The sequence below is a fragment of the Diplotaxodon limnothrissa genome, linkage group LG8 (genome assembly GCF_057381915.1).
Source record: "Diplotaxodon limnothrissa isolate DT_005_m linkage group LG8, D_limnothrissa_male_GT1.1, whole genome shotgun sequence".
In the NCBI taxonomy this organism is placed as follows: domain Eukaryota; kingdom Metazoa; phylum Chordata; class Actinopteri; order Cichliformes; family Cichlidae; genus Diplotaxodon; species Diplotaxodon limnothrissa.
In genome coordinates this window covers 808,416-835,814 of record NC_140603.1, presented here as the reverse complement: position 1 = coordinate 835,814, position 27,399 = coordinate 808,416, and the positions used below count along the sequence as shown (strand labels likewise).

The window sequence follows — 27,399 nt, the reverse complement described above, 5'->3', positions numbered from 1 at the left end:
TGGCACATGCAAGTTTTACATGTTCAACCTGTCACGGCTGCCGAGGCGAGCCGTGTGGATTTAGAAGGAGGACCCAAGATGCAGGCAGTGGATGAGATACCGGTGGTTTTATTTACAGAGGTGTAGAAGCAAACAAACAGTGGGGCATAACAAACAACTAAAGACACCTAAACTGGGAGAACTAAAATAACAGACCTGGGAGCATATGACAACGGATGATGAATAGCAGAGAGACGCAGACGAGGAACAGGACTCCGTGGAACACAGGGTAACAGACTGACACGGAGTTACACAGACTGACACGGAGGAACACAGACGAACCGGCAACAGGCAGGAGAACACACAGGGCTTAAATACACACACCAGTAATCAGGGGTTGAGAGACAGGAGGGCAACACAGCTGGGAGGAATCTGGGCTGACGGGACAGGGGAAACGTAAACTGATCACACTCACATACGACGCGGACCTTCACAATAAAACAGGAAACTTGCATTAAAATATTCATTAAAATACCTCATTTGTAGATACCATCATTTTGTAGACCGCGGCTGAATACCCGCTAACTAGCTTTAGCATCCAGCTTCACCACGAGACAAAGAAATCACCCAAACACGCATAAATTCCAATCCAGGCAGAGAGACATACGCATAAATAAATCACTTTCAAACCGGGAGACGCTTAATATCCACTAAATAGCTTTAGGTGCCGAACATGACCACGACAGACAAAGAATCACCCAGTCACATGAAAAAAATCGCGATCGCCAAGATACACATACAAAGAAAAAAAATCACTTCGCTTCTTACAAGTTTTAATTACAAACGATACCTCTGGAATAAAGTGACGTCCAAGTGCTAACCACACCATCATTTTGTAGATACCTCATTTGTAGATACCATCATTTTGTAGACCTCGGCTGAATACCCGCTAACTAGCGTTAGCATCTGCCGAACATGACCACGACAAAGAATCACCCAGACACATTAAAAAATCACTTTCAAAGCTAAATTTTAAACCGGAGAGAGAGAGATACACTTACCTTGTCAAACCTTACACTGTTGTTCCGAATACTTCAGAAAATGACGTTCAAATCTCAATTTCAAAACGTAGGAGAGGTGGACAGATGCATGCGGGTCCAGCATACGCTACGGTGTCTTCTAAGGTCAATTTCAAACTGGAGGAGGGGCGGACTGACGCGCGCCGTTGATAGTGTCATCATTACGTTAATCCGAATAGGCCGCACCACTCCCGGCATACCACTAGAATAAAGGAATTATCGGCCCATATTAACGAAAAATAAGTCCAGTGTGAAACAGTCGCTTGGCGAGCGATCGGGTGGTTTAGCGAGTGTCAGCCTCTTAAGTTTAAGACAAGCCCGGCTGCTTTTTAAGCGACGCGGCGCTAGCTACCCAGCTAGCGTCAGTACACAGGAACTACTTCCGGTAGTTATACAAAATAAAAGCGTCCCCCATTATAATCCGCTATAATGCTCTTATTGTGAAGGGCAAGCGGGACGCCATACTTCCGCTGCAAAATGTATTCTAAACGCTTTTAGGTTGTTTTTTTAACTCACTTTATGTGTCTTCCACAATGTTATTTCCCTTTCCTACAGTGTCTGTTACAAATGCTCAGGCAGGACCAATTAAGTAAATTATGGGATTAGTTATCTCGCGACTTCTTGGACAGCCAATAGCGATCGTCCTTACGTAGGCGTTGACAAAACTGGGCGCGATTGGGAACTGCTTTCTACAAATCGTCAGAGGACAGGATGCCTTCGCTGACTCTTAGGGGAGTGACAGTGAATTTCCCCTTTTCTCCGTATGAATCTCAGAAGGCATACATGAACAAAGTAATCGAATGTCTTCAGGAGGTAAGAATCGACTGTCATGTGTATGTCTGTTGATGGAAATGGGGGCAATACCGAGTAGTCATGGCTGCTGGGCTTTGGAGTTGACACATTTCTTGCAAGTATCAGCTCGTCTCACAGCTGCTATCCAGGCTAGATGACTTCTTTTGGTAACATCTGATACACGAGCTCCCTCATGATGCTTCCAGGTGGGGAAATAATAAAAATAGAGCCGATTTTCCAGCTTATTCCCTTCCCGATCGTGCGATTTAACAACCAACAACACATTAAGTGCGAGCCATTGCTGATGCTTTCGCTCCTTCAGCCCTTTGTTTGGCCTGCTAAAATGGCACTTCGGCAGTCACACCCCCTCCCGTGACATCACGCTCCAAAGCCCCATGAAGCCACCATGCTTACCATTTGCCGAAAGACAAGCCGTCTGACGTCTGCTTGTCCAAAATGTAGCTTCACATAATATAATGATAATAATGGGGAAAAAAACATATGACAAAAGAGGCTTCATGTCATTGACCTGTCCTTAGAATTTCTTTACAGTTTCTATGTAATACAATAAATAGCACTCTGCTGACTTGTCTTGGGTTTACCCTGGCTCTTGACAGCTGACAAACAGCTCAAATACCCCCGATGTTTAATCAAGAACTGATTTAAAAATCTGCCTTTTCATGTGTATGAATGATTACAATGTTTTTCAATCATAAAATATTTGCTCTGGCAGTGAAAGCTTACTGAACCTGAACCATCCTTATGTTAGGCTCCCGAGACAGTTTTGCACTAAACATGTGGTTGTGTACTCTCTCTGATAGTTTTTTTCTACTTCTCACCACACTACACATCTGGCCAAAGGTCTGATCAGTTTATGCAATTGCAAGGTGTATATCCACATATCAGCCACAAGTCACAAGAATTTCTACTTCTACAGTGCTGGTCAGAGTTTGATCAAACTTGTACACAATTGTCACCTAATGGATCTTGACACACGCTGTGCTGTTTTATTTATTTATTTATTTTTCACCTTACCTTTTAACTGATCTGTGCAGATATCTGCCCTTTTATGAACCTGATCTGCTAGATATTTCTTTCTGCTAAAAGGGAGATCTTTCTCCACAATGCCAAATCTTTGCTCATAAAAGCGTAGTCTAATACCTGGAAGTCTCTAATATTTTAATGTTGTTACCATCACAATTTGTGTTTTTGGGTTTTCTCCGTTTGTTTTTTATTTTATTTTATTTGATGTATATCTTTACCTGTCTGGTTATTTCAGAAAGTCAATGGGGTTCTGGAGAGCCCAACAGGCACAGGTAAGACTTTGTGCCTGCTGTGTGCCACCCTGGCCTGGAGGGAGAACTTCAAGGACACCATGTCTACCTGTATGATGGCAGAGAGGCTGGGCCAGGAGATGTTTCCAAACACACCTATGTCTTCCTGGGGGACAGCTGACGGTGACAAACCATGTATGTTTGTATCATCTGCAAATCAAGAGTCATTTGTAATTTTACTTGTCAAAGAAGAATAACAGATACATATACAAAAACGCAAAGGATATAAGCTACGAAGACATGCTGTGTGCTTACATCGCTATGCAATAGAAAATGAGCTAGCACTGATTTCTTTATATTTTGATAAATGGTAAATTGACTGCTTCTTCTATAGTGCTTTTCTACTCGTTTTGAGCACTCAAACCACTTTATATTTTGTTAGGAAAATAGGATTTAACGATTCACTCAAACATGTAATGTTTCCAAACATACATGGAAATATTCTACATATTTCAAGACAGCATTTGTACTACTCTAACAAGGTTGTAAGTCAATATTTGGTAGGATGTCCTTCTTCCATTCCCTGTCAAGATGGGTTGTCATCCCCATGTTTCAGCTATGCATTCAAATCGTACAAAGAATGGTTGAGATGTAGGAGGCTGCTCAGCTTGGTGTTCAGGGGCTCCATGAGGTGGTAGCACAGCTAATAGCTGTGGCAGGTGCTCAGTCTCTCGCTTTGGGAAAACAGCTGTTGTAGAAATGTCAATCTGGACAGAAGGCTGATATAGAAGTTTAGAATATACATCATGTTGCAACTTTTGCATATTTATTGCTCAGCTGTTTAATCTGTTCAAACTGTATTGTCTGTGTTCTTTTGGATCATTGCATAAATTCTCAAATTTCTTCAAAGACAGATTTGCGCATATACACTGTTAGTAAATGAGGCCCAATATCCCAGAAGTTTGACTTGATGGTATACTATGTTAAAAAGTGTTCAGTTAATTTTTTTCAGCAACGTATAAAGCCCTAATTGTCTTTTCTTATTGTTGTCAAGCCTACTACACTGATGTCCCCAAGATCATATATGCAACGAGGACACATTCTCAGCTTACACAGGTTATTAATGAGTTAAAGAACACTTCATACAGGTAAGCATTTCTAACTTTTTGATCATGCATGATTGTCTGAATGACAGCTATTCACAATATAAAACAACATTTCTAATAGGTTTTGTGATCATGGTGTAATGAGGACACCAAACCCCTACTGTTAGTATATACTAGGGAGATACAAATTTTAATTACCAGGTTTACAGTATACATTTTAGTATAGCTGAATTTGATCCTGGAATGGTACAATAGCTACCGTTTTTATTTTGTTTTGTTGTGTAATGAGTTCAGTTTCACAAAAAAACACTCAGGCCTGATAACTGAAACCTAATAACAGAATGTATCTGACAAAGTTTAACAGGCTAAAAGATCTCAAAAAGCAACACACAAGTCCCAATTAACCAAATACTACTGGTGCTTTAAAGGGTTATTACATAAGCTATAATCATTTTGAAGTCTTACTGAGTGCAGCACCTTTTGTCTGTTCTGGTTTTTTTGGCTATTTGTGGTAAACCAGTTCTCCCATGTCTCTTTCGATTCAGCCCAAAGGTGTGTGTGATGGGCTCAAGAGAGCAGTTGTGTATTAACCAGGACGTCATGTGTCAGAAGAGCAACCACGTCAAAGTAAGTTATAAAGGCAATATTAGAGATATAAATATAATGGGATGTTTTAACTGCTATGTCTAATGAATTGTTTTAAACACAAAACAGTGAATTTCTTCAAGCTCACTGCTGAAAAAAAGGAGGAAAATCTACTTAAAGTTTGACTACATTCACAAAGAACAAAAATCAGTTGTGCCAACTGTATTCTATTGGACTTCCACTCGAAACAGTAACTTCATCCTTGTTCTGGTCAGCCGCCAACAGTAGCATTATAAAATCAGTTCTCCACCTGCTGCAGGTTCTGGTTGGTGTGGTGCCTTCAGTGTGCATTAGATCTCAGGAACACAAGCACTACTATCGCCCGCTCTAGTTCAAGACGGTGGAGCTTTATTATATCTGAGAGCAAGATGAATTCCTCATTTTTGTGGAAGCAGCTCAATGAAACCAACGGCCACCACACCAGCCCCTTTACATGAATTCCAAATCCTGCTCCTCACATACAAGGTCTTAAATAATCAGGCCCCATCTTATCTTAATGACCTTGTAGTACCATATCACCCTATTAGAGCACTTCGCTCTCGCTCTGCAGGCCTACTTGTTGTTCCTACAGTATTTAAAAGTAGAATGGGAGGCAGAGCCTTCAGTTTTCAGGCCCCTCTTCTGTGGAACCAGCTTCCAGTTTGGATTCAGGAGACGGAGACTATGATCATGCTTAAAACCTTCCTCTTTTCTAAAGCGTATAGTGAGGGCTGGATCAAGTGACCCTGAATCCTCCCTTAGTTATGCTGCAATAGGTGTCTACTGCTTCTACATTTTAAATATTTACAACATTACATCATGACAATTTTCTAATTTTGGTGGGCTCAGGCCATTTGCTAGTAGTTGTCTTTCTACTGCGTGCCAATAGTGCCTCTACCAACTTGTTATACTTGTTCAGTGTCAAACAGGGAAACCTATCCAGGGTAAATTTTCTCAGAGTTTAAAGTAGGCTACTCCTCCACATTCAAACGAGCCAGTTGAGGTGGTTTGGGCATCTTACAAGACCTCACCAGCATGTCAAAAAATAGTTATTACATCTGCAACAAGAGTGTCTCAACCGTGTTTTTCACGTAACAGTCACATGAAGATTCACCTTCCAAGGCCTCCCCCCGCAGGCCCTCTCAGTCCCAAAGGTCAGAGACGGGTCTCCTCTTCTCCAGTGATTTATGGTGCCTGGGTGTGCCAGTCTACATATAACTTGCAATACCTAACTGTGTGTGGAATAAAGCATAAAAGACATATGTGACGCTATCCTTTCTAATGTCTGTATGTGTACTATTAAAAATGAGCCAATGAGCTAGCTGGTGGAAAAAAAATGATAAGTAACGGGTTATGGGTAGATAGTTAGTGATTTTTGTCTTATTGTGGAATCAATTTTTTTGTTTTTCAGGTTCATATGTGCAGAGGAAAAGTTTCCACCAGGTCATGTGTCTACTACAAAAAACTTGAAGGTAATGGTCTAACAGAGTGACTATATCCGTGTAGCATAATAGTCTAGAAAAGCATGTAATTTACCTTTTTTGTTTGTGTTGTACAGACTACATATATCATTCAAATATTATATTATTCAACACTAATAACTTTCTATGTATCGCACAACCTTGGCCTCACGTACTACTGTGAGGAAGTTTGAAGTCCAGGAATGTCCAAAATGTGGATATTAATGAAATGTCTACTGCCTGCTTTTAGTGGCTGTAAAAATTTGAATGAAAATTGTTATGTTGAGAATGTGGTCCATGCATTTGTTACTTCGAGGATAGCAAATTATAATAACTTGTTATGACGCCGTTCTATAACTTATATAAAAATCCCCCATTTGATAGAAAACAGGAAACTTGACACGTGTCATTTTTATACATCTCTCTGTAAATTTTTATCTGCACATATGAATTTGGTTTCTTGTGTATAAAGGACTACTTGTGTTTATATCTGTCTTGCTATAAGAGCTGTGTAACCATCCCAAATTTCTAATTTCTGGGAATATAAAGGTTTAATCTATTCTATTCTATTCCATCAGTGATTTATAGCAATTTATCTTATAAATACTCAATCTTAAGCTTGATCTTCTTTTTTTCTTCTAGAAAAGAGCACTGATAGAGACTTTGTTAGTTCTATCCTTGATGTGGAGGATTTGGTCCAATTTGGCAACAAGCAGAGGTGTGTAATTGATGTGTTCTTTTTTTTTGTAAATTTCTGTTTCACTAATAAGTCTCTGTTCTGCACTTTCTTACTTTGGTAAGAAATAATCAGCATTGGCAGGTGGGTATGTCTCTGTGTGACACCAAAGTATTGTCTTAATAGTAGCTAATGAATCAAATAGTATTTTATTAATCAGTCACTTGATTAGTAGTATCCTCTTTACTTCAGTATAAGATGCTATTTAGCGCTGTCCAGCAAAACCCTTTAAAACTGTAGCCAGTGTGAAACCCCTGTAGGTAATCTATAGATGGGTCACAACTTAAAGTTAAGCTGAACTCTTGATTGGAACAGTGAGGTGACCCAATAAATATGTTACAAAATAGAGGCATTTCATTATAGTGGGTGGAGTGGGTTAAGTGACTTGCAAAATGAATGGGGCTTAACAGATATTTGGTGTTAACCGTTTAGGAATTGCAGCCATTTTTAATGCATCGTCCTCTATTTTTAGCAGTTTAAAAGTAGTTGGATAACTGACTGATAGACAGTTTCATGGCCAGGTAAGGACTGGTCTTTCATCATTTCATGACAAATTAAGCAGAAAAAAGATCTAGAGTTGATCAAAGTGTTGAATTTGTATTTTGTATCAGTTCACTAAAACTTTCAATACAAGGACCAAAGTCATATCAATACAATTGAAGGAGAAACATCATAATGCTGAAAAAACCCAAAGAAATCCATCAGAGGTCGAAAACAAAAATAAATAAGAGTGGTCAAATCAACAATCTAAAAGTACCTGGGTGTACCATAGCCGAAATAATAAAATGGCCACTGACACCTTATATAGGCTACTGATATCAGGACATACGGTGTCCTCACAGTTTATAGAGATCTTCACCCAAACTCCAGCACCCCAACCAATAGAAAGAGGCAAGGTGATTAGTGAGTTCAGGATGAAACCCTCAGCATCCATGAAGACACTAGCAAGATGGGCCACCCGAGATGAGCTGCTTGGGTGACTCAAATACATGATAAGGAATTGTCATGCACAATCCCTCTAGCACACGCACCATTGACATGGCAACTTGCAAAGGCTGGCTTAAAGGACAGCACAGAGGCTCTGATTGTGGCACCACAACAATAGGCCCTAAGCACCACTTCAATAAAGCCAGGAGTCAACCATAGCGCACAGGACCGAAACTGCAGAGTGTGCAATGGCTCCCCGGAGACTATCCAACACACAGTAGCAGGATGTAAGATGTTATATAGGCCTGGCTACACTTAGACCCAGCTATCAGGATGGGTCTGTTTTTGTTTGAAGTTCATGTATTTGATTTCGGATTTGCACATTTTTCCACAGAGTCTGTCCTTACTACCTCTCTCGTTCACTGAAACAAGAAGCAGATGTCATTTTTATGCCATACAACTACCTGCTAGATCCAAAGGTGAGCTCAGTCATCCATCCTCATTACATCTCAGGATGATATATGTGACCATAATTCAGCATTGAAAGAGACTTTAGTGTTATGATTGGCACTGTCATTTCCAATTTCCATGAATCCTAATATTCAACTGCCACTCTCTCGCTCTCTCCGTCTTTCCATTCCACAGAGCCGTAAGGCACTCAGTATCGACCTGAATGGAGCTGTGGTTATCTTTGACGAGGCTCACAATGTGGTATGGTTATATCTTTCCTTTGTTAAATGTATTCACTAAGTAAACTAAATTAAAGCTTCGAAGACCAGAAGTGACCCACTACTAAGGCTTTCAAATTCATTTTAACTTGTATGCCACATAGAGCCTAAATAAAGACCGCTGGGCTGCTCAAACCCTAAGCACATATTAAAACAAATGCTTCCAGATTTTCCTTTTGTTTTAGTGTAGAGAAATACAAGTACATGCACAAATTCACATTAATGAACTATCCTTTTGCAAGCCAGATATTGAACAGCATAGCTTCACAAAAAAATGCATTTTTTAATAAATCCCATGTCATTACTGTGCATTACAAGTGATTGATTACAGTAGATCTACAATTTCACAAAATGCTCAGTGTACAGTATTTAAACATGAACAAATATTTTCTTTTATTAATTAAAGAACCTAAAAAACATAAATTCAAACTCCTGTATGAAATGTACTCTTGGGCATACTAAAGTACTAATGTCATCATCATGCCATAATAGTTGAAGTGAAATGTATTAAAATTTCCAGTTACTTAAGCTTTACAAACAATTTGTAATAAATAAAACACAATGTGGTGCGATCACTATTATTTATAGGCTGATACATATTCCATTTTCAAACATGAAGAGAACGTTTGCAGACCTTTCAATTTGGGGTAGCAATGTTTATATTATATTAGATTAGATAAAACTTTATTAATCCCTCCGGGAAATTTTACTTCTTTTATTTGCAGGAAAAGACATGTGAAGAATCAACATCATTTGATCTCACTCCCTACGATGTAGCCTCAGCCATTAATGCTGTGGACAGGCTGCTTGTGGAGCAGTCTAAAGAAATCAGCCACAGAGACTCTGTGAATGTAGACTTTCATGGAGAAACCTCCGCTTCTGGTAAGAAAACCTACTTGTCTCAATTTCTCAGGTTATATACATGTTTCTAAAAGAGTTTTCCATGGAATATAGTATAGTTATGTATAAATTTCATGGCATTTTGGGCTACTTGTATACTTGTATAAGTTTGGATTTACTTCTACCTTTTAAGTCTTCACTAACTTTATTAGCCTTAGTTTAGCCTTGGCCTTATTAAATTATTAATAGTAATAATTTTTTGTTGTTTTGTAAAGCAAGTAAAGGATTGTCAGCTGCACGTCTTTTAATATTTTCTTTTTTTGTTTTAGGTTTCAAATTAGGTTTGTCCACCATTGCAAAAATCAAACGTAAGTATTTATTAAAGTATTGCGGAGTCAGTCGTCCTGTTGGTTTGTGACAAGAGTTAATTTTCAAAACTTATTTTCTGCTTTAACAGAGATACTACTGGATCTGGAAGCTGCCATTGATGCCTATGATCCAAGTGATCAAGGCATTACCAAACCTGGAATGTAGGTGACAGCATGGTAGAACAAATAAAGTGTGGTCATAGAATGTCTCTGTAGTTAGTACCTTAACCGTAGTGCGGGTTCTCACTTAAAGCTGCTGAGAGAATGATTCTGAATCTTAACTGTTATAATAAACCTAATAAGCACTGCATGTCTCTATGTTGTGTCTTAGCTTCATCTATGAGGTGTTCGAAAAAGCTAATCTGACCTTCAGCAGCAAGACAGCAGTCTATGAAGCTCTGGAGCACATCATTGGATACCTGGCACAACGTAAGGCATCATATTTTGGCTTAGACACATTATCACATCATTTATCATTTGTAACATTGGCTAGTTTTATTATACCGATCAGTGCAACTAATTAACAAATGACCTGTTTGATGCATGTTTCTCCTCAGAGCCAGGAATATTTCTCAATACTAGTGGACTCCAGAAGCTTTCTGATATCATACAGGTACACTTTGTATGGCTATTAAAGAATTTGGTCAATATTAAACTTTTTTTGGGGGGGGGGATTTTTGTCTTTTTGAGTGAAAATTAATATGCATTGGTCCCATATTATTTGTGTGGCCTAACAGATTTGATTGAGGACAGTCAATAAAATTATAGAATTCATTACTCTTCGTTGTATAAAGAGTAGTTATTTAATCACCTTGTGGCATGTTTGAAGGTTCCCCTTTGTTTTGTTATTTTAGCTGGTATTTTGTGGTGAACCGTCAGAAAAGGAGAAACTACACCAGATGGAAACCAACACGGCTCATTTCAAGGTGTGTTCATTAAGTCAATGGAATTTTTTTTTTTTTTTTTTTTTTTGGGGGGGGGGGGGATACAATTCGTGTTCATATTGGAACCAGCTAAAAGTAGCATATCTTTGCCACAACTATCACCATTGTTCCGGTATATTAAATTTAAAAAGAAATCTTGGAAATTAAATAACTAATTATGAGCTTCTGTCATTTGTTCGGCTCAGGTTCATATCCATCGGGACACCAGCATTCACTCAAAAAAACATAGTGTTGATATGTGGGCTTCAGGTTCATCAAAAAAGCAAGGTAACGGTGCACAACCTGATGCATTGTTGTGTTACATGGATCCACATTGACAGAATGAATTTTATTAATACCATTTATATATTTCCGCTAGAGTGTGAACCCTGTTAAAAGTTATAGTTTCAATCGTTATTAGTGTATGAAAGATTCGTACTACAGGTAAATGTGATGTGTTTCTCTGGAAATTGCAGGAAATATTCTGAGTTACTGGTGCTTCTCTCCGGCCTTCAGTATGCAAGATCTGGTGAATCAAGGCATTCGCTGCATCATTCTGACAAGTGGTACCCTATCGCCCCTGTCTTCTTTCACATCTGAGATGAGAATGTAAGTTAGCTGTCACTCTGACTGCCCTGCTGCACAATTACATTTTTCCCACACCAGCTTGAGTAGCAACTACTTTAAAATAAAAAAAAATAAAAAAAAACAATCACCTTTATACCTGTTTAGTCTGAACATTGAACAGAAGAATTAAACCCTTTCTACAGTGAACTGCTGTTTGATGTAGAAACTGTTCACTATCTCATAATTTAAATCTTCTGTTCATTATTTGATTTTTCTAGCAATTGAACGATGCTCAACATAAAAGTTAATGATTCATTTTATAGCCAGGAGAACTTGTTTGACATGGTCTATGAATAAATCAGAATGATTCTGACAATACACAGATCTATGTAATCCTCTAACAATTTGTTAGCATCCAAAGGCATTGTCATCTCTGCTATATACAGTGTAGTATATAGCGAGACAAGACGATGAGGCTCCAATTCCATGCAGTGCAAATGACTAACAATAAATATAAGAAGAGTAAGAAACAAATACACACTTTATGACTAAAGTAAAAGGATCAATAACAATTTAAATTTACAAGTTACAGTTGAAAGAGTTAAATTGACCTTGATGGTCAAAGGAGCTTGCAAAGGAAAGCGTCTGGACTTCTTTAAGTTGCTTGAAGACGTTTCACCTCTCATCCGAGAAGCTTCTTCAGTTCTAAGGTCAAATGGTGGAGAGTCCCAGATATAAACCTAGTGGGAGTTTCCCCCCACAGAGGGACAAAAGGACCCCCTGATGATCCTCTAGTCGCCTGAGCCAAGGTGGGAAACTGGGTGTGGGTCCCAATCAGCCAGAGTTTCGGGTGTGTTCATTGTGAAACCTGGCCCCACCTTATCATGCGAATTCCTGAGGTCAGATGGCCCAGGATGTGAGTGGGCGTTAAGGCGTCTGGGAAGGATCTCAAAACTGGATTATAGATGGCAGAGAGTTGGTGTCGTAAACCCCGCCTCTGTTCAAAGATGGTCGCTCACAGTGGACATAGATGGCTTCTTTCACTCCTCTTTCAAACCATCTGTCCTCTCTGTCCAAAATGTGAACATTGGCATCCTCGAAAGAGAATGCCAATTGACCTTGATGTTATTTAAAGTGACGAGTGTAGCAGCTTGTAAATATGGGCAGGATTCTTGAGAGTGGAGTTAGTCAGTATGACACATGCCGATGAATTTGCGGCATTTTATCTTTACATTTTCAAAAAATTCTGTCTAATACATCTAACATATATGGTTTTCTGTAAGTGTAATGCTTTTTGAAAATGTTGTAACCTCCAATTTTTCTGTCCTTCACTGAATAGAAATTCATCATGAAGTATCATATGAAGTAGCATTACTACTAAACTTTTGTTTGCTGCATGGACAGCGGGGTAAACCTAAAACTTGATCACAGTGAGTTTCTGCTCCTCCTCTTACAGAGAATTCCCAGTATGTCTGGAGAACAGCCATGTGATTGAGCGCGACCAGATCTTTGTGGGCGTCATTGCACAAGGCCCAGATGGAGTGCCCTTAAGTTCAGCGTTTGATCGAAGGTCAGTATTCTTTTTTTAGCATATGATTACTTTCTAACAGGTCACTTTGGAAATTTGCAGTTGTTTGAAATGAAATATGTTTTGCCATATGCCTAAATACAAATTAAGGTGCATGGCAAAACTTATAATTTGCTCATTTATTTGCTAGTTTTTCTGACTTCTGGAGTCAATTATCGTTGTGTAACGATATTTTTTTCTCATGTTTTGATTTATTATAAAGTCAAGTTAAATCCTTTTATGTGTATGTAAGACTTTAGTTAATTTTTATATAATACTAATTCAAGAAAACAGTCTTTTCTATGCACTTTGTATTGCAAGATAAGTATTAGAAAGAACACCCCACCAATCATACTGTTTTATATTCTGCACTCCAGATGGATTGAGTGCGTTAAAATATTTTTCATGTTAATTGTGAGGACTGCCTTAACGCGTTTAAGCCTGTTAACGCCAGATTAACGTGTGAACGCTGACAGAACTAATATATACCTACATTGGTTCTGACTGTGAAGTTTTTACTTGATTGCTAAACTCAAACTTTAAATTTCTGTCACAGGTTTGTTCCTGAAAACATGGCATCTTTAGGCAACACTGTTGGTAAGATCACAATATACAGTATTGAAATTGTTTGGTTTTGCTGTTTCTAAGGAGATTTTTTTTTCTTACTGACATCAGCAACACTGTTAACTTAATGCTCTGATCTTCATGGTTATTTCATATTGCTTATTATCTTTTTCATTAAGTGATGACGTACCTGAACCCAGTTTCCGGGCCCAAACTACTCTGCATTTATTGAGGCTGTTGTGTTTTTAACACATTTTAAGGCTTTTATCTTGTTCTATTCAATCTGAACAAGCCCATTTTAAAAAAAAAAAGTTAGCGTCCATCCTTCGGCTGTATGTTGTAATGTTTTTTTTTTAGAAATCTCTCGATCAGAACATGGCGTACTATGTTTAGGTGGAAACTAGCAAGCTAACTCTCTGCTAACTTTTAACTCTGTTAAATTTCATAAATTCTATTTTCACAGATGCCTGGATTTTAAACTTAATTGTTACCTTGGTTTTGATTGTGATACAGTTTTGTAACCTGTGTTCTTTTCTCAGCCAACCTGAGTCGTCTGGTTCCTCATGGACTCTTAGTATTTTTCCCTTCCTTTCCTTCAATGGAAAAAACATTGGAATTCTGGAGGGTAAGTGTAATTCAGCAGAATCACCTGTGGAAAACCATAAGGGTTTGGGTTTTTTTTTTTTTTTTTTTTAGCTTTTCTAGTCACTTTTATGTTTTGTGTTCTCTTTCTCCATGAATTATATTTTGTATTGTCTAGCAAATTAGAAATACATTTAATGGAAATTTAATATACAGACAACTCTGCTATTGTTTCCAGTGGATGATGGGCCATGCAGACGAGCTTTTGCAACAGTCGTATACGGATCGAATGGCCCGGAGCAATGGGCCAGACACCCTTCTCAAAGTCCACAAAACTTCTCAAAGTTTTGTGGACTTCTAACTATACCCTTACGTTCACGTGGTCTGTCCAGCATTCTCCCTGGTAACCCTGTCCCGGGTAGTAGGAACTGTTCCTTTGACGTTCTATTACCAGGGGCCTTTTAAATCGCTCTTTGTGTGGCCCCTCAACCAGGACCAGTTTGCCATGGGTGACCCTACCACGGGGCAAATAGCCCCCTCACAATTTAGCCTCTGGGATACCTGGGACATACAAACCCCTCCACAACGATAAGCTGGTGGGGCGGGGAGCCATCAGGGTGCGTAAGGGTACAGTGTGCATATTTTAAAAAATAGTAAAGATATCAAAATATAAATGTAATAATTAAAAGTAAAAAGCCTTTTAACCAGTATGAACTCATTTCTTTCTTTCTTTCTTTTTAAGTGAGGTACTCCACAGTCAATTTAATCATTTATAACAATCTAAGATGTTACTGTATAAAGTAATTTCCTGCGTGTGTATATGTGTTATCACCAGGCTACTGGACATGCAAACCGCATTGAGAAGTTAAAGCCCATGTTTGTTGAACCTACAGAGAAGGGCACCTTTAATGAAGTTAGTATTTATTTATATTTTAGGTGTCTTATCACTCGGCTGTGAACCCCTCTTTAAACATTTCACATCTGAAGAAATATCCTAAGCTTTTTATAGTTATAAAAATCTAAAGATTTGAAAGAAATTGAGCTTCTTTCTGTCTATTCCTAGGTCATTGATGGTTATTACACCAAAGTCAATGATCCCCGATCCAAAGGAGGAGCCTTCTTTGGTGTGTGTCGAGGGAAGGTGAGGAGGCTGTCCATGGACTCTGCAAAAGTCCTACAATGTTTTCTGTTGTCATGTTTCAGCTCCAACTTTTGCTGTATAGTGTGGGTATACAGTTGTGATCAGAAGTTTACATACAATCATCATGATCATGAATGTTCGTACAAATCATCCATCTGTACCATACTTGATAGTTGGTGCAGTGTTGTTAGGTGTTAAGCCCTCACTTTTACTCGTCCAAACACACCTTGTAATTGTGGACAACAACTCGATCATTGTTTTTCTCGGTCCAAAAAACTGTTCTCCAGAAATCATTTGGCTTATCTATGTGGACACCTGCAAATGTTGTAGTTGTTGATATCCTAGAGTCCCCCCCTTCAGAGCATGGTAAAGTAGTGAGTCATTTGAATATCTTGTATTTAATTGAAGTTGTTTGAACTAATGATCTTGGAATTGCAGTTCAGAATGGTTCCAAGAGACCTTCCCAATTTACATAAACTGAGTTCCTTGGACTTTCATGTTGTTCTGAATATTTGTCCTTTTTATGCTTGCAAAGAGAAACTTCCAGCTGTAATAAATCACAATCACTGATGAGTTTAATGGCCTTGACCTCATCAATTTGAAAGACAAAGACCTTATGAAAGATTTAAGTGGATGTCTGTTGATATTTGAGTTTATTATATGCCTTTGACCCTGTGCGATTAATATAAAATCTCAATTAATTTAAAGTAGTGCATCCAATAATGTTCAAGTCATAATAGATGAATGCTGTAAAACCATTTCAACCTGGAAAAAGAGCAGTTGAAAGAAATCATTAGAAGCCCAAAATAATCATGACATTCATACCCATGATGAGTGTTCATAAACTTCTGATCACAATTGTATATGATATTCAAAGGACATGTCATATCTTTGGTACCCTTGTCCTCTTGTGTCAACATCAGGCAATTTTTTTTCTTTTGTTTACAAGTGTATTACCATACAATGTTTTGGGAATGACTGTTCATTTTTGTGACATGAATATCTCTCTTTGTTAACCGTTTTATGCTGTTTTTCCATTTTGCAACCTACCTCTTTTTCTATGATGGCTGTGACTAATTGGATAAACATTTAAGAAAACGTAGATATGGAGTTAGGATTCTCTTTCATTTTAATGTAGGGTTACACAAAAACTTTCTCTCAAAGCTGCTATGTAATTATATCTTCTTGTCTTAGGCGAGCGAGGGTCTGGATTTTGCAGACATGTTTGGTCGGGGTGTCATCATTACTGGCCTTCCTTTCCCTCCAAAAAAAGACCCTCGCGTTGTCCTGAAAATGCAATTTTTGGATGAGATGAATCAAAAGAATTCTGTAGGGCAAAAGGTGAAAGAAAATCAACAAAATTAACTATTGAGGTACACTAAAGGATTGCTTGGTCGTATAACGGTAGTTGGATTTCTGTGTGTGTTTTTGTGTGTGTGTGTGTGTGTGTGTGTGTATGTGTGTGAACAGTACTTATCAGGGCAAGACTGGTACAGACAGCAGGCTTTCAGAGCTGTGAATCAGGCCATTGGTAGAGTGATTCGTCACAAGGAAGACTATGGAGCGATCTTCTTGTGTGATCAGAGGTCAGATATAGACCACGTTTACTTAATTAAGTAACATCATACAAGAGGGAACATTCTCCACTATACCAGACAGTGTCTCCGAAGCTTCACATTTAAAAAATTCTCAATTAAGTGCTTAGTTCACCTTATTAATTGAAAATGTAAAAAAGTATTCTTAAACTAAAATGAAAAGTTTCCCAACAGATTTAAAAATGCTGATACCCGGGCCATGCTTCCATCATGGGTGAGGTCTTATGTGCGCCTCTATGACACCTTTGGCAATGTCGTCCGTGATGTCTCTCAGTTCTTCAGGACTGCACAAAAAATGGTGGGTAGTCGCACCTGCACAGTTCATACAATGCTGCAAATTCTTTCATTATTCAGTTTTGTTAAGGAACCAGCTAATAGTACTGTTGGTAATCCGGATTTGTGGGTAGGTTTTTTAAGCTCTGAAAAGATAGGAAACTTGAGTTGTGATTTAAAACAAAAAAAATCCAGAGTAGTTAAAAATGTGAATATTTACCTTGAGTATTTTCATTAATGTCTATGGCACTATTTATCTCGCCAAAATATACTTTTAATGAACTTTGATTTCTAGTTTTTTCTGCCAGTTTTTTTATAATAAAGTTAGAGTTATGGGTTTTTGTAACACCGTGCCAACCTTTGTTGTCGGATTCTTTTAATAATAAATATCGGCTAACATATCATATCATTGCATGTGCAGTAAAATGTGTAGACGCTTTTATGAAAGTTGTTTGCAGGTCAGTTGGTCAGCTTCTACTGACAGTGTGTGCATTAAACATTTAAGAGGCCTGTGGTTGGGAAGAAGGCTCCAGCACACAACCACGAGACTGAGTGTTCACGAGACACTCAGTCCTCCAGTTCCACTTCTCGCCGCTACTTGCAAACTTCTCACACCCAGAAGGCCAAGGTGTTGGACACATACCTTCCCAGCTTGAAGAGGAGGAGACTCAGTTAGTACAATGGATGTGGTTTGATGTTTTGCTATGTTTCGTTTTAGCATATTAAAGATCAAGGTGTGCTTTTGCTATACCAGATATATTTCACTAGAATGTCTTTACAATTCATTGAGTTTAAATGGAGAAAAACTACATTAGAAACAATGAGTTCAATAATAAATGGTATAAATTGAAGTGACTAAAAGCCAGTTAAACCGAAACCTACAGAAATGCAAATATTAGTTTTAAAATGTACAGCTGCCCCAATGTGAGTCCTTGATTATTTTTTTGTGATCAGATGAGAAGAATGGAGCCAATGACATGGCCAATTTCCTTAATCAGTATGAGGTGCTGCACAATAACAGGAGACCACTCAACTTGCTGGATGCTTTGGAGCAAGCCAGCAATACCATTGAAGAGGACATGCGAGAGCAAAAGGTAGATCATTTTCTGACATTGTCACAGTGTAAGAAGTACTAATTCACATCATGAGTAACAGACAAAGTGTGTGAGTAATTGTGTGTGTGTGTGTCTGTGTGTATGTGTGAGGGGGGATTACTATAGATTTTGAAGAGGATGAAAATTGGAAAGGCAGTTGGTACAAATGACATACCTGTGGAGGTATGGAGATGTATAGGAGGGAGAGCAGTGAAAATTTAACCAGATTGTTTAACATAGTCTTGGAAAGTGAGAGTATCGCTCAGAGAAGAAGGATATTGGTACAGTTATTTAGGATGTGCAGAACTATAGTAACTACAGCAGGATAAAGTAGATGAGATATACCAGCAGCTAAGGAAGATATATATTCTTGGTGCATATATACCAATGTGTTTCAGGTATGCTAAGGCACGAAAACTAGATTTGTTTTTTGCATTGAGTGTTAACAGAGAAGTATGCCAGTATGGTATAACGTTATAACCATTTTCCTAATATTGTGTTGGTTGTCCTTACTTTCCGAAACAGTCCAAAAGACCTCTGAAGGTCGTCTGGGTTATCTGGCACCAATATGTTTGCAGCCAGAGTTGTGTTCCTCAAAACATTTTTGAACGTATTTTACATTATCTTGCTTAGCCATCATGGAATACTATTTCCATGAAAGGGTGTGCATGATCTGCAACAATGTTTATGCAAAATTTACATCTCAAAGTAACATCCAAGTAATGATCATCTTCTACTGTGGCTCCATTGAAAGTGTGCTCACATGCTGCATCTGTTTATGGTTCTCTAGCTGCACCATGCCACACAAAAAGGCATTTGAGAGGGTCATTAATATGACCCAAAAAAATAATTCAATTCTAATTACCTATTATTGGCAGTGGACAGGGCTTAGCATGATCACCCTGACTGGTCTGAAGCTATGTAGCCCCATACTTATATGTGATCCACTCTGTATTCTGACAGATTTCTATCAGAATCAACCAAGACTTTTTTAGCAGTTTTAGCCACAGTCGCTTTTTTTGATTAGTACACATAGGCCAGTTTTTACTCATTAGTGAGCCTTGGCCACCCATGACCCTGTCGCTGGTTCACACACTTTCTTTCTTGAACCACTTTTGATAGATACTGACCATTGCAAACTGGAAATTAATATAAACCAAGACAGGTACCATGATGAAGAGAGAATCAATCTTCTTCACTTCAGCTGTTAGGGTTCATAATGTTAAGCCTAATCTGGTATATAGAGAAGGTCAGAAGTATTCGCATTGTGTCTTTTTGGACCTCACATGGTAGCATGCCAAGAAAGGAAATATGGTACTGCAGAAATAAGTCAGAGTAAGAGCCAGATACATGAGTAGGTGTGCAGTAGGAATGACAGATGGGGATCTGATCTGGGCCACTTTTGTTTGCAGTACTAATGGTTGACAGATGAGGTCAGGCAGTAGTCTCCATGGACTGTGATGTTCTCAGACAACATTGTGAATTGTAGTGAGAGATGTAAGCACGTGGAAGACAGTCTTGAGAGCTGGAAGTATACTTAGTTTTTGATTGATTTCTGTACTTGTAAAATAGTGGTAAAAAAGTTTATGCTGCTCAGATTTTGTTTCTTCTAATGTCATTGAAGAAGCTGGGTGTCCCTGAGGATTTGTCTCAAGAACGTAAACCCAGCAGGGCTAAGACATTCCTGGCGGACATGAAGAAGTCCCTGAGTGAGGTCTGCTGTCACCGCATCATACGGGCGCTGCACACCTACAAAAAGACTGATGACCTGAATCACCTGCTGACTGAAACCGCATTTTTAGGCAAAGACACTAATACTCAGAATCTCCTACATGGTAAATCTTCTGCTGTCATAAATTAATAGCTGCAAAAATACCTCACTTGGTTAACACTGAGACTTTAAGAATGACAATATACTCACTGGAGGCATGAGAGTACGCTCTCTCACCTACATCTATGAAGTATACCTGCTTTGCACAGGTCTGAACTCGGAACACGTTTTCTAGATTTACGAGTAGTTCATATTACTCTCTAGGTAAAATGTGTCTAACCAATTCACTTATTTACAAATCCATTAAAGTCATTATCTTTTTTTCAACTCTTTCGAATTGAATGAAATATTTTAAATTATTATTTTTTTAATATTAATTTGTTTATTTAAAATCTCACGCCAGCAAAATAGTTGAAATATGTGCAGAATGCATTGACTTATTGAAACAAGCAGGGATTTTGATTTTCAACTTGGTCATGCACAGTACAAAATTGTAAAAGTTGTGTTTTGTCCAAATGGTAAAGATGAAATGAGCTTTAATTCAAGATAGAGAGAGAACTCTTTATTGTAATTGCACATTCATACCTATCACAATAGTAAAACAAAATAGAAAAATTTCCCACGTCGGCACTACAAACCAGGATAATTGTTAACATGGATTGTTTTTAATAACTGGGTAAAAATCTCTTGCAGTCAGTGATTTCCTAAATTGTCCCATCAACATCACCATATTTAATTTCAGCCTTCATACATGTTGACCATGGCTTGCCCACCTCAACTTGGATGAACTGGCATGTTTGGATACAGTGCAGATCATAGTTGGTCAATATGAATTTCCACTCTTTTCTTAAATTGATTTCTCTACCATAATATGTATACGTAATGAAACTATGTACTGTGGATAGGATCATTGCGTTCTTTGTAGTTTGCCCAGTTTTTCACAATAGCTTAGGAACCCCTCAACCAATGTTACTTTTAAAAAACTGAATATACCTGTATTCATTATCAGACATTTACACAATACTAATAACAATGTCAAAGTCATAATTTCGCACCAATATAACAGTGTGTTAGTGGAATATTGCTAAAACAGTTTGTAGTTGATTGCTATTGCTGCCTTGTGTCACAGGCCTCTACCACTTTGTTCGCCCACACCACAAAAAGAGGTTTGATGAAAATTGCCAGAAGATGGCAAGGCAGGGCTGTGGATACAAACCTGATCACACTCTGTCCAAGGATAGGAAGAATACAGTAATGCTGCAGAACGGTAAGAAACATTATCTGATATTTACTTAGTGCTCTTGTGCGAACAGATCAAGTTAAATTTTAGTTAAATGCCTGCTGTGGATGTCATATTATAGTTTGTGGTGTATCTACTCACAGACAAGTCCAAGTAGTTTGGAGATGACATTTGGGTGGAAGATGTCAGACTGGCGTATCACCTCTTCCAGGATGTCTCCTATTCCAGCAGAGAAGATGACTTGTCATTTGAGGACAACTTTACAAAAATGTTTTCAACGTTCAATAAAATAAACCAGCCATTCAGTGACTCCCGTACCTCAGCTTGGCTTCAGAGTTGTGTTCTTATGAACGTATGTATGTATATGTGGACAGTGATTGTGGAGAAGTGTTCTGGCAAATTGGAAAGACAATTAAAATTACAAAAAGCCAAACAGACAAAAGCTGTCTTGGAATCAACATTCAAAACATGATCACTACTGTATAAAAAAAAAGGTCCATAAATTACAAATGAATATGTTGCTTAACTGTAAACTGTAATCTCAGGTAACAAGGCAATTCAAGTGGCTTTTATTTTAATTTCAACCATGTATAGTGTTACAGTACAGAGTGAAGTGAGACAGCGTTCCTCTGAGACCCTGGTGCTACATACGACATATAACGGACAAACACAGGACTACTAACATCAGTCATAGTAAATGTTCTGTAAGAAAGATTGCCAACTCTAACTACATAAACCTGTAGTGGACATTTCAGTTAAGTAATTATATAATCTACACATTAAGGCCACTATTCAGCATCAACATGGACTGTCAACTTACAACATGAAGCATGTAGAGGTGAGCACTATTGCTGTTTTTCTAGCAATTTATATAGATCCAGCCAAGTGCTGCCTTTTGGTGGTTGCATTGTGCATAAGCAGCATGACCCTATAGAAAACAAGACGAAAGGAAAGCTTTGTACAATGTCATCACTCTGAGATGGACATCAAAAGTTTCCACGAGGACTCTGTGCCTCCCTGGACTACTTCAAGCACAAAAACAAGAAGGGCTGGAGATGTGTCAAACCTCAACATATTAACCAAAGGAAGAGCAGGGAAAGAAGAACTAAGTAAAATCACAGGGGGACCCTGAGAGCTTCAAAAGACCAATCCCTGGCGCTCTGATCAAGATTCCTGTGGATGCAACTCATCAGGGAATGGCAACGAGGAAGAGGAGAGGGGAGGCCTGTGGGAGTAGCATAGTGAGAACAACCACACATCTGCCAACTGAGTCAGCACTGCAGGATTGATCAGAATGACACAGAATGGCCCTGTCACAAGCCTATTTAGATATGCTTGAAAACAGACTTTGGGGGGACATGTGATACCACTGACTACTCCCCAGCTTTTTCCAACTTGGATGTTGTATGTGGAGTTTGTTGCTTTTTTCTCCTCTATCTCTCTCCACGTTTATATACATTATTTTAATCGTGTGTGTTTTGGTCTGCCTCTGTAATGTGAGTGTCAGCCCAGTGATGCTCCAATTCAAAGTGACATTGCTTTGGCAATGACTCCATCTAATGGTTAAATTTCTGAACTGCAGGCTCAGTAAGTAAGTAAGTAAGTAAGTAAGTAAACTTAATTTATTAAGCGCTTTTCACAGACAGACATTCACAAAGCGCTGTACACAAATATTAAAATAAACAATAAAATCAATAGACATTATATACAATGTAAAAGATCAAATGTAATTAGTGTAAAAAATATAAAATGTAGATCAACAAAAGGCTTGTTTGAACAGAAGAGTTTTTAACTGTTTTTTAAAAGAATCCACAGAGTCAAGCAAACGTAGTGGTAGTGGTAAACTGTTCCACAGCCTTGGTGCAACAGACTGAAAGGCTCTGTCCCCTTTTGTCTTCAGTCGTGTACGGGGAACAACTAAGAGACTCTGAGTCTGTGAGCGGAGATGACGAGCAGCAGTGTATTTTAAAAGAAGCTTGGATAAGTAATCTGGAGCCGTTTAGTGCTCTGTATGTTTAAACAAGAATTTTAAAGCGAATTCTAAACTCTATTGGGAGCCAATGTAAAGAATATAAGATGGGAGTGATGTGAACACGCTTGGTAGAGCGAGTTAGTAGTCTGGCTGCTGCGTTTTGTATTGTCTGGAGGCGAGAGAGAGATGATTTATCCAAGCTAGTAAACAGGGAATTACAGTAATCTAAGCGTGATGACACAAATGCATGAATGAGTTTCAGTCACAAAAACGCAATATTTTGACCATTACTGAGCTTACACTTGAGAATACTATTTGACCTTTGTGACCTTTTGTACTCCTATTGATATATGTTATATTGTACAAATAGTTCATTAAACACACATTTTCTCAATTTGTTGACAAAACAAACAAACTGGGAAATAATTATTGGCTTTATTTGTCACACCGTGACTGTGGCTGTGGTCTGTGGCAAATTTTCATCTTCACCACTGTACGTGGAGTCTAGCAGTTATCTTTGTGAAAAACAAAGGATCTTGCGGTGCTTGCGGGCAAAATTGGTGCTTGAGGGCACTTCTGAACTCCTTTCAGGCTCTTTTACTCGGTCTTGTCTCACTAGGGTGGGCTGTTATGCAGTGAAAGCAGGTGGGAAGATGTGAGGGACACTTCTTCAAAGAATTTGTTTTCAAAAAAATATTTATCACTTTACACAATATTTATCACTAAGCAAATCTACGTGACTTTTGACATGAAACTCTTGTATGATAAACAACTTACAGCTTCCTCTTACTGTAAGAACATGCAGATTTAGAAAAAGGGGAACCTCAGCTCTGAATTCTTAGAATAACTCTGTTGTATTTGTACACACACACACACACACACACACACAGACACACAGAGAAGTATAAATAAAGCACGCACACAGTGATGAGACGCAGGTCTTGCGTCCATGACTGCCCTCGCGAGTTAAAGACAGCTGCAGTGTTTGTGTTTTCTAACTCAGGTGTCTCAGCTGAAGAACTGCGGGGTGATTTTAAGAAATCCCCTGTCAATTGGTTATGAGCAAAAATTGTTTCTATAAAATAAAAATTAAAAAAACAAAAAAAACCCCAGTTTCAACCGTAACGTGAAGTACACATTTTATTATTTTTTTCCTTTTAGTGAAAGGAAACAGCCGTCGCCGGTATGCTAGTGCGCACGCTCCACCCCCTCCTACGCCTCTTTCCCCCCTTCTTTTTGCTTTGTGAATAAACAGAAATGTGACTTTTGCTTCATAAACAGTTTGACAAACAAGTGGTGCCTGCAGGGTGTATATTCATGGTATAACCGGCATAAACACAGCCTCACTTCGTGTGTGATTGTGCAGGAAATACAACTGTGCGCTCAGCTTCGAAAAAGGACCGCATCTATCCATTTATCCTCATCTCACCTCTATGTATGTGCTCTCTTTGAGCGCAGGTGCGGCTCTTTGCTGTGACACATCTCTAATGTAGTCTAGACGCTCCGGCGCCAGGGGTCATCGGGTGACACACACACACACACACAAACAACAAGTAACACAACATGGACCATGAACTCTGCGTGACTCAACTATACCAAGACAGTTCACCTATTACGAGCCTTTAAAGTAAGCTTATTGCTAAATAGTCTTGATATTTAATCAACAGGTAAGGTAACACCTGATTCTGTTCACATGGACGGAGTTTTTTCAGTGCTAAATAGTCTGCACATCCCGGCTCTTATTATTTATTTTGCTGCGTTATTTTGCAAAATTATCTAATCTAAAAATAAACTACATAAATGAGTGCGATGCAATATTTGCTCTTGGTGTTTTCAGTCCTTTATGTCCATCTTATGTGTCCTTTTTTTCTGTTATCAATCAACCAACCGATCATTCGATTAAAGGCCTGTCAACGGGCTTCGTAAAGGTTCTTTTAAGGTCACCAGAAAGCTACATAAAAGACTGCACCTGCACCTGCACCAAAGTTCTTTTTTTTTTCTCTCTATCTCCGAACATTGTTGCATTTTAAAACCTTCTTCAGTGAGCTATAAATATGAGGCGCTCCAAACACACTCTCAGTTTTACTTCTGCCAAAAAATGACCACAATGCCGAGACAACTGGAGGTCCAGAACTCGATCCTCACTGGTGGGGACAGCTTTAACATGTGGCACGACTACATGAATCTGAGCCAAGTGTTCGAGAAACTGTGCAGCAACCGTGAGGTTGATAACCGAGACACCGAGCGTCCAAAGAAGGGACAAGCGCCCCCTTGGAGTAAGGTCCACACTTCCACTCTGGGGAAGAAATCCTCCAAAAACTCATCACAGTCCAGTCCGACCAGCAGCGCGTCGGACACCAGCAGCAGCGCCTCATCCTCGGACTACTGCCGCTTATGCAAGCAGAACGGGGAGACTCCGAGGGTGTACCTATCTCACAAGCTCAAATCAGACGACGGGATAGTTTTCTGCCCCGTCCTCCGGAACTACACTTGCCCGATCTGCGAAGCCACCGGTGACAGCGCTCACACACGCAAGTACTGCCCGCAGATGAAGTGCGAGGCTGCTGGGAGGATGCAGACGGTAGGCAAGTTCTGGTAGCTGCTGAAAACTGAAGCTGCGAGAAACTGTACATATTTACCGAACTGTTTGGGGTATGTGTTCGTGTTGGCAGAGACCGTTTCAGTTCCAAAGACTGTTTCAAGTTTGACTGTCAAACACTCCGCTGCAGTCTGCAGCAAGGAGCCCTCATCCATCACATCTGTGCAGCCCCGAGCCGGGGTGAGCGCTCTCAAACCTCGGAAAAAATTAAACTCTTTAAAGTCCTCGAGTGTTTATTGTTGTTGTTATTGTTGTTGTTGTTGTTTAATATGATACAATTTCGGGGGTACTTCATAGGTCACAAGTGAAACACTAAAGTGGCTAACCTTTCTGTGGAATTAAATAGATTTCTAAAAATGTGCCCATAGTGTCAGTGCGCGAGTCTTTTAGTTAAAATGCAAATGCTATATTATCCCTCATGTCAGACAGATTATTCGACAAAAACGTCAGTATTTTGTCTTTTTTTTTTTTTTTTTTGGTATTATAGAAAATTTTTAACTCACATGCAACTCTTCCACTTGAAGTTACAGATGTACCTGAACTCACCAGAGAACATGCGTCATAAAAAAATAATTAAATTAAATTAAAAGTAACACTTCAAGGCAAAAGTGAAACGATTATGTGAAGTGAGAAATTGAATTAAGGTTCAATAGTTTTAGTTTCAAAATAGAGGGGCTGGGGAAATACAGTATACAAGGTCAAAACAGAGTTTGTACAAGTTTGTACAAAGACAGCTGCAGTGTTTGTGTTTTCTAACTCAGGTGTCTCAGCTGAAGAACTGCGGGGTGATTTTAAGAAATCCCCTGTCAATTGGTTATGAGCAAAAATTGTTTCTATAAAATAAAAATTAAAAAAACACAAAAAAACCCCCAGTTTCAACCGTAACGTGAAGTACACATTTTATTATTTTTTTCCTTTTAGTGAAAGGAAACAGCCGTCGCCGGTATGCTAGTGCGCACGCTCCACCCCCTCCTACGCCTCTTTCCCCCCCTTCTTTTTGCTTTGTAAATAAACAGAAATGTGACTTTTGCTTCATAAACAGTTTGACAAACAAGTGGTGCCTGCAGGGTGTATATTCATGGTATAACCGGCATAAACACAGCCTCACTTCGTGTGTGATTGTGCAGGAAATACAACTGTGCGCTCAGCTTCGAAAAAGGACCGCATCTATCCATTTATCCTCATCTCACCTCTATGTATGTGCTCTCTTTGAGCGCAGGTGCGGCTCTTTGCTGTGACACATCTCTAATGTAGTCTAGACGCTCCGGCGCCAGGGGTCATCGGGTGACACACACACACACACACAAACAACAAGTAACACAACATGGACCATGAACTCTGCGTGACTCAACTATACCAAGACAGTTCACCTATTACGAGCCTTTAAAGTAAGCTTATTGCTAAATAGTCTTGATATTTAATCAACAGGTAAGGTAACACCTGATTCTGTTCACATGGACGGAGTTTTTTCAGTGCTAAATAGTCTGCACATCCCGGCTCTTATTATTTATTTTGCTGCGTTATTTTGCAAAATTATCTAATCTAAAAATAAACTACATAAATGAGTGCGATGCAATATTTTGCTCTTGGTGTTTTCA

General features: G+C 38.9%; 2 protein-coding genes across 2 annotated transcripts; both read left to right on the top strand.

Annotated features, from left to right (window-relative positions):
• The first annotated feature begins 1,769 nt into the window (after nt 1–1,769).
• LOC146626085 (regulator of telomere elongation helicase 1-like) lies at nt 1,770–23,249 on the top strand. The gene is made up of 29 exons (XM_085361759.1): nt 1,770–1,871; nt 3,130–3,319; nt 4,179–4,272; nt 4,776–4,857; nt 6,266–6,326; nt 6,957–7,032; nt 8,372–8,456; nt 8,623–8,688; nt 9,431–9,587; nt 9,875–9,913; nt 10,003–10,075; nt 10,245–10,342; nt 10,471–10,526; nt 10,768–10,839; nt 11,043–11,124; nt 11,313–11,445; nt 12,860–12,973; nt 13,527–13,567; nt 14,074–14,159; nt 14,952–15,029; nt 15,180–15,257; nt 16,452–16,598; nt 16,728–16,843; nt 17,027–17,150; nt 17,631–17,796; nt 18,080–18,219; nt 19,844–20,054; nt 21,120–21,257; nt 23,131–23,249. Exons 1-29 carry the CDS (start codon nt 1,770–1,772, stop codon nt 23,247–23,249), a joined length of 3,024 nt encoding a protein of 1,007 aa, XP_085217885.1.
• A 2,051-nt stretch (nt 23,250–25,300) lies between these two features.
• LOC146626084 (nanos homolog 2-like) lies at nt 25,301–25,981 on the top strand. The gene has a single exon (XM_085360305.1). It carries the CDS (start codon nt 25,301–25,303, stop codon nt 25,799–25,801), a length of 501 nt encoding a protein of 166 aa, XP_085216431.1. The 3' UTR covers nt 25,802–25,981.
• The last annotated feature ends 1,418 nt before the right edge of the window (nt 25,982–27,399 follow it).

Bases quoted from the DNA above. Each gene is read 5' to 3' on its own strand.
- LOC146626085 (XM_085361759.1), top strand. From the start codon at position 1,770: ATGCCTTCGCTGACTCTTAGGGGAGTGACAGTGAATTTCCCCTTTTCT. The intron at 9,588-9,874 runs GTAAGAAAACCT...TTTTTGTTTTAG, and splicing joins TGGAGAAACCTCCGCTTCTG to GTTTCAAATTAGGTTTGTCC. The intron at 18,220-19,843 runs GTAGATCATTTT...ATGTCATTGAAG, and splicing joins AGGACATGCGAGAGCAAAAG to AAGCTGGGTGTCCCTGAGGA.
- LOC146626084 (XM_085360305.1), top strand. From the start codon at position 25,301: ATGACCACAATGCCGAGACAACTGGAGGTCCAGAACTCGATCCTCACT.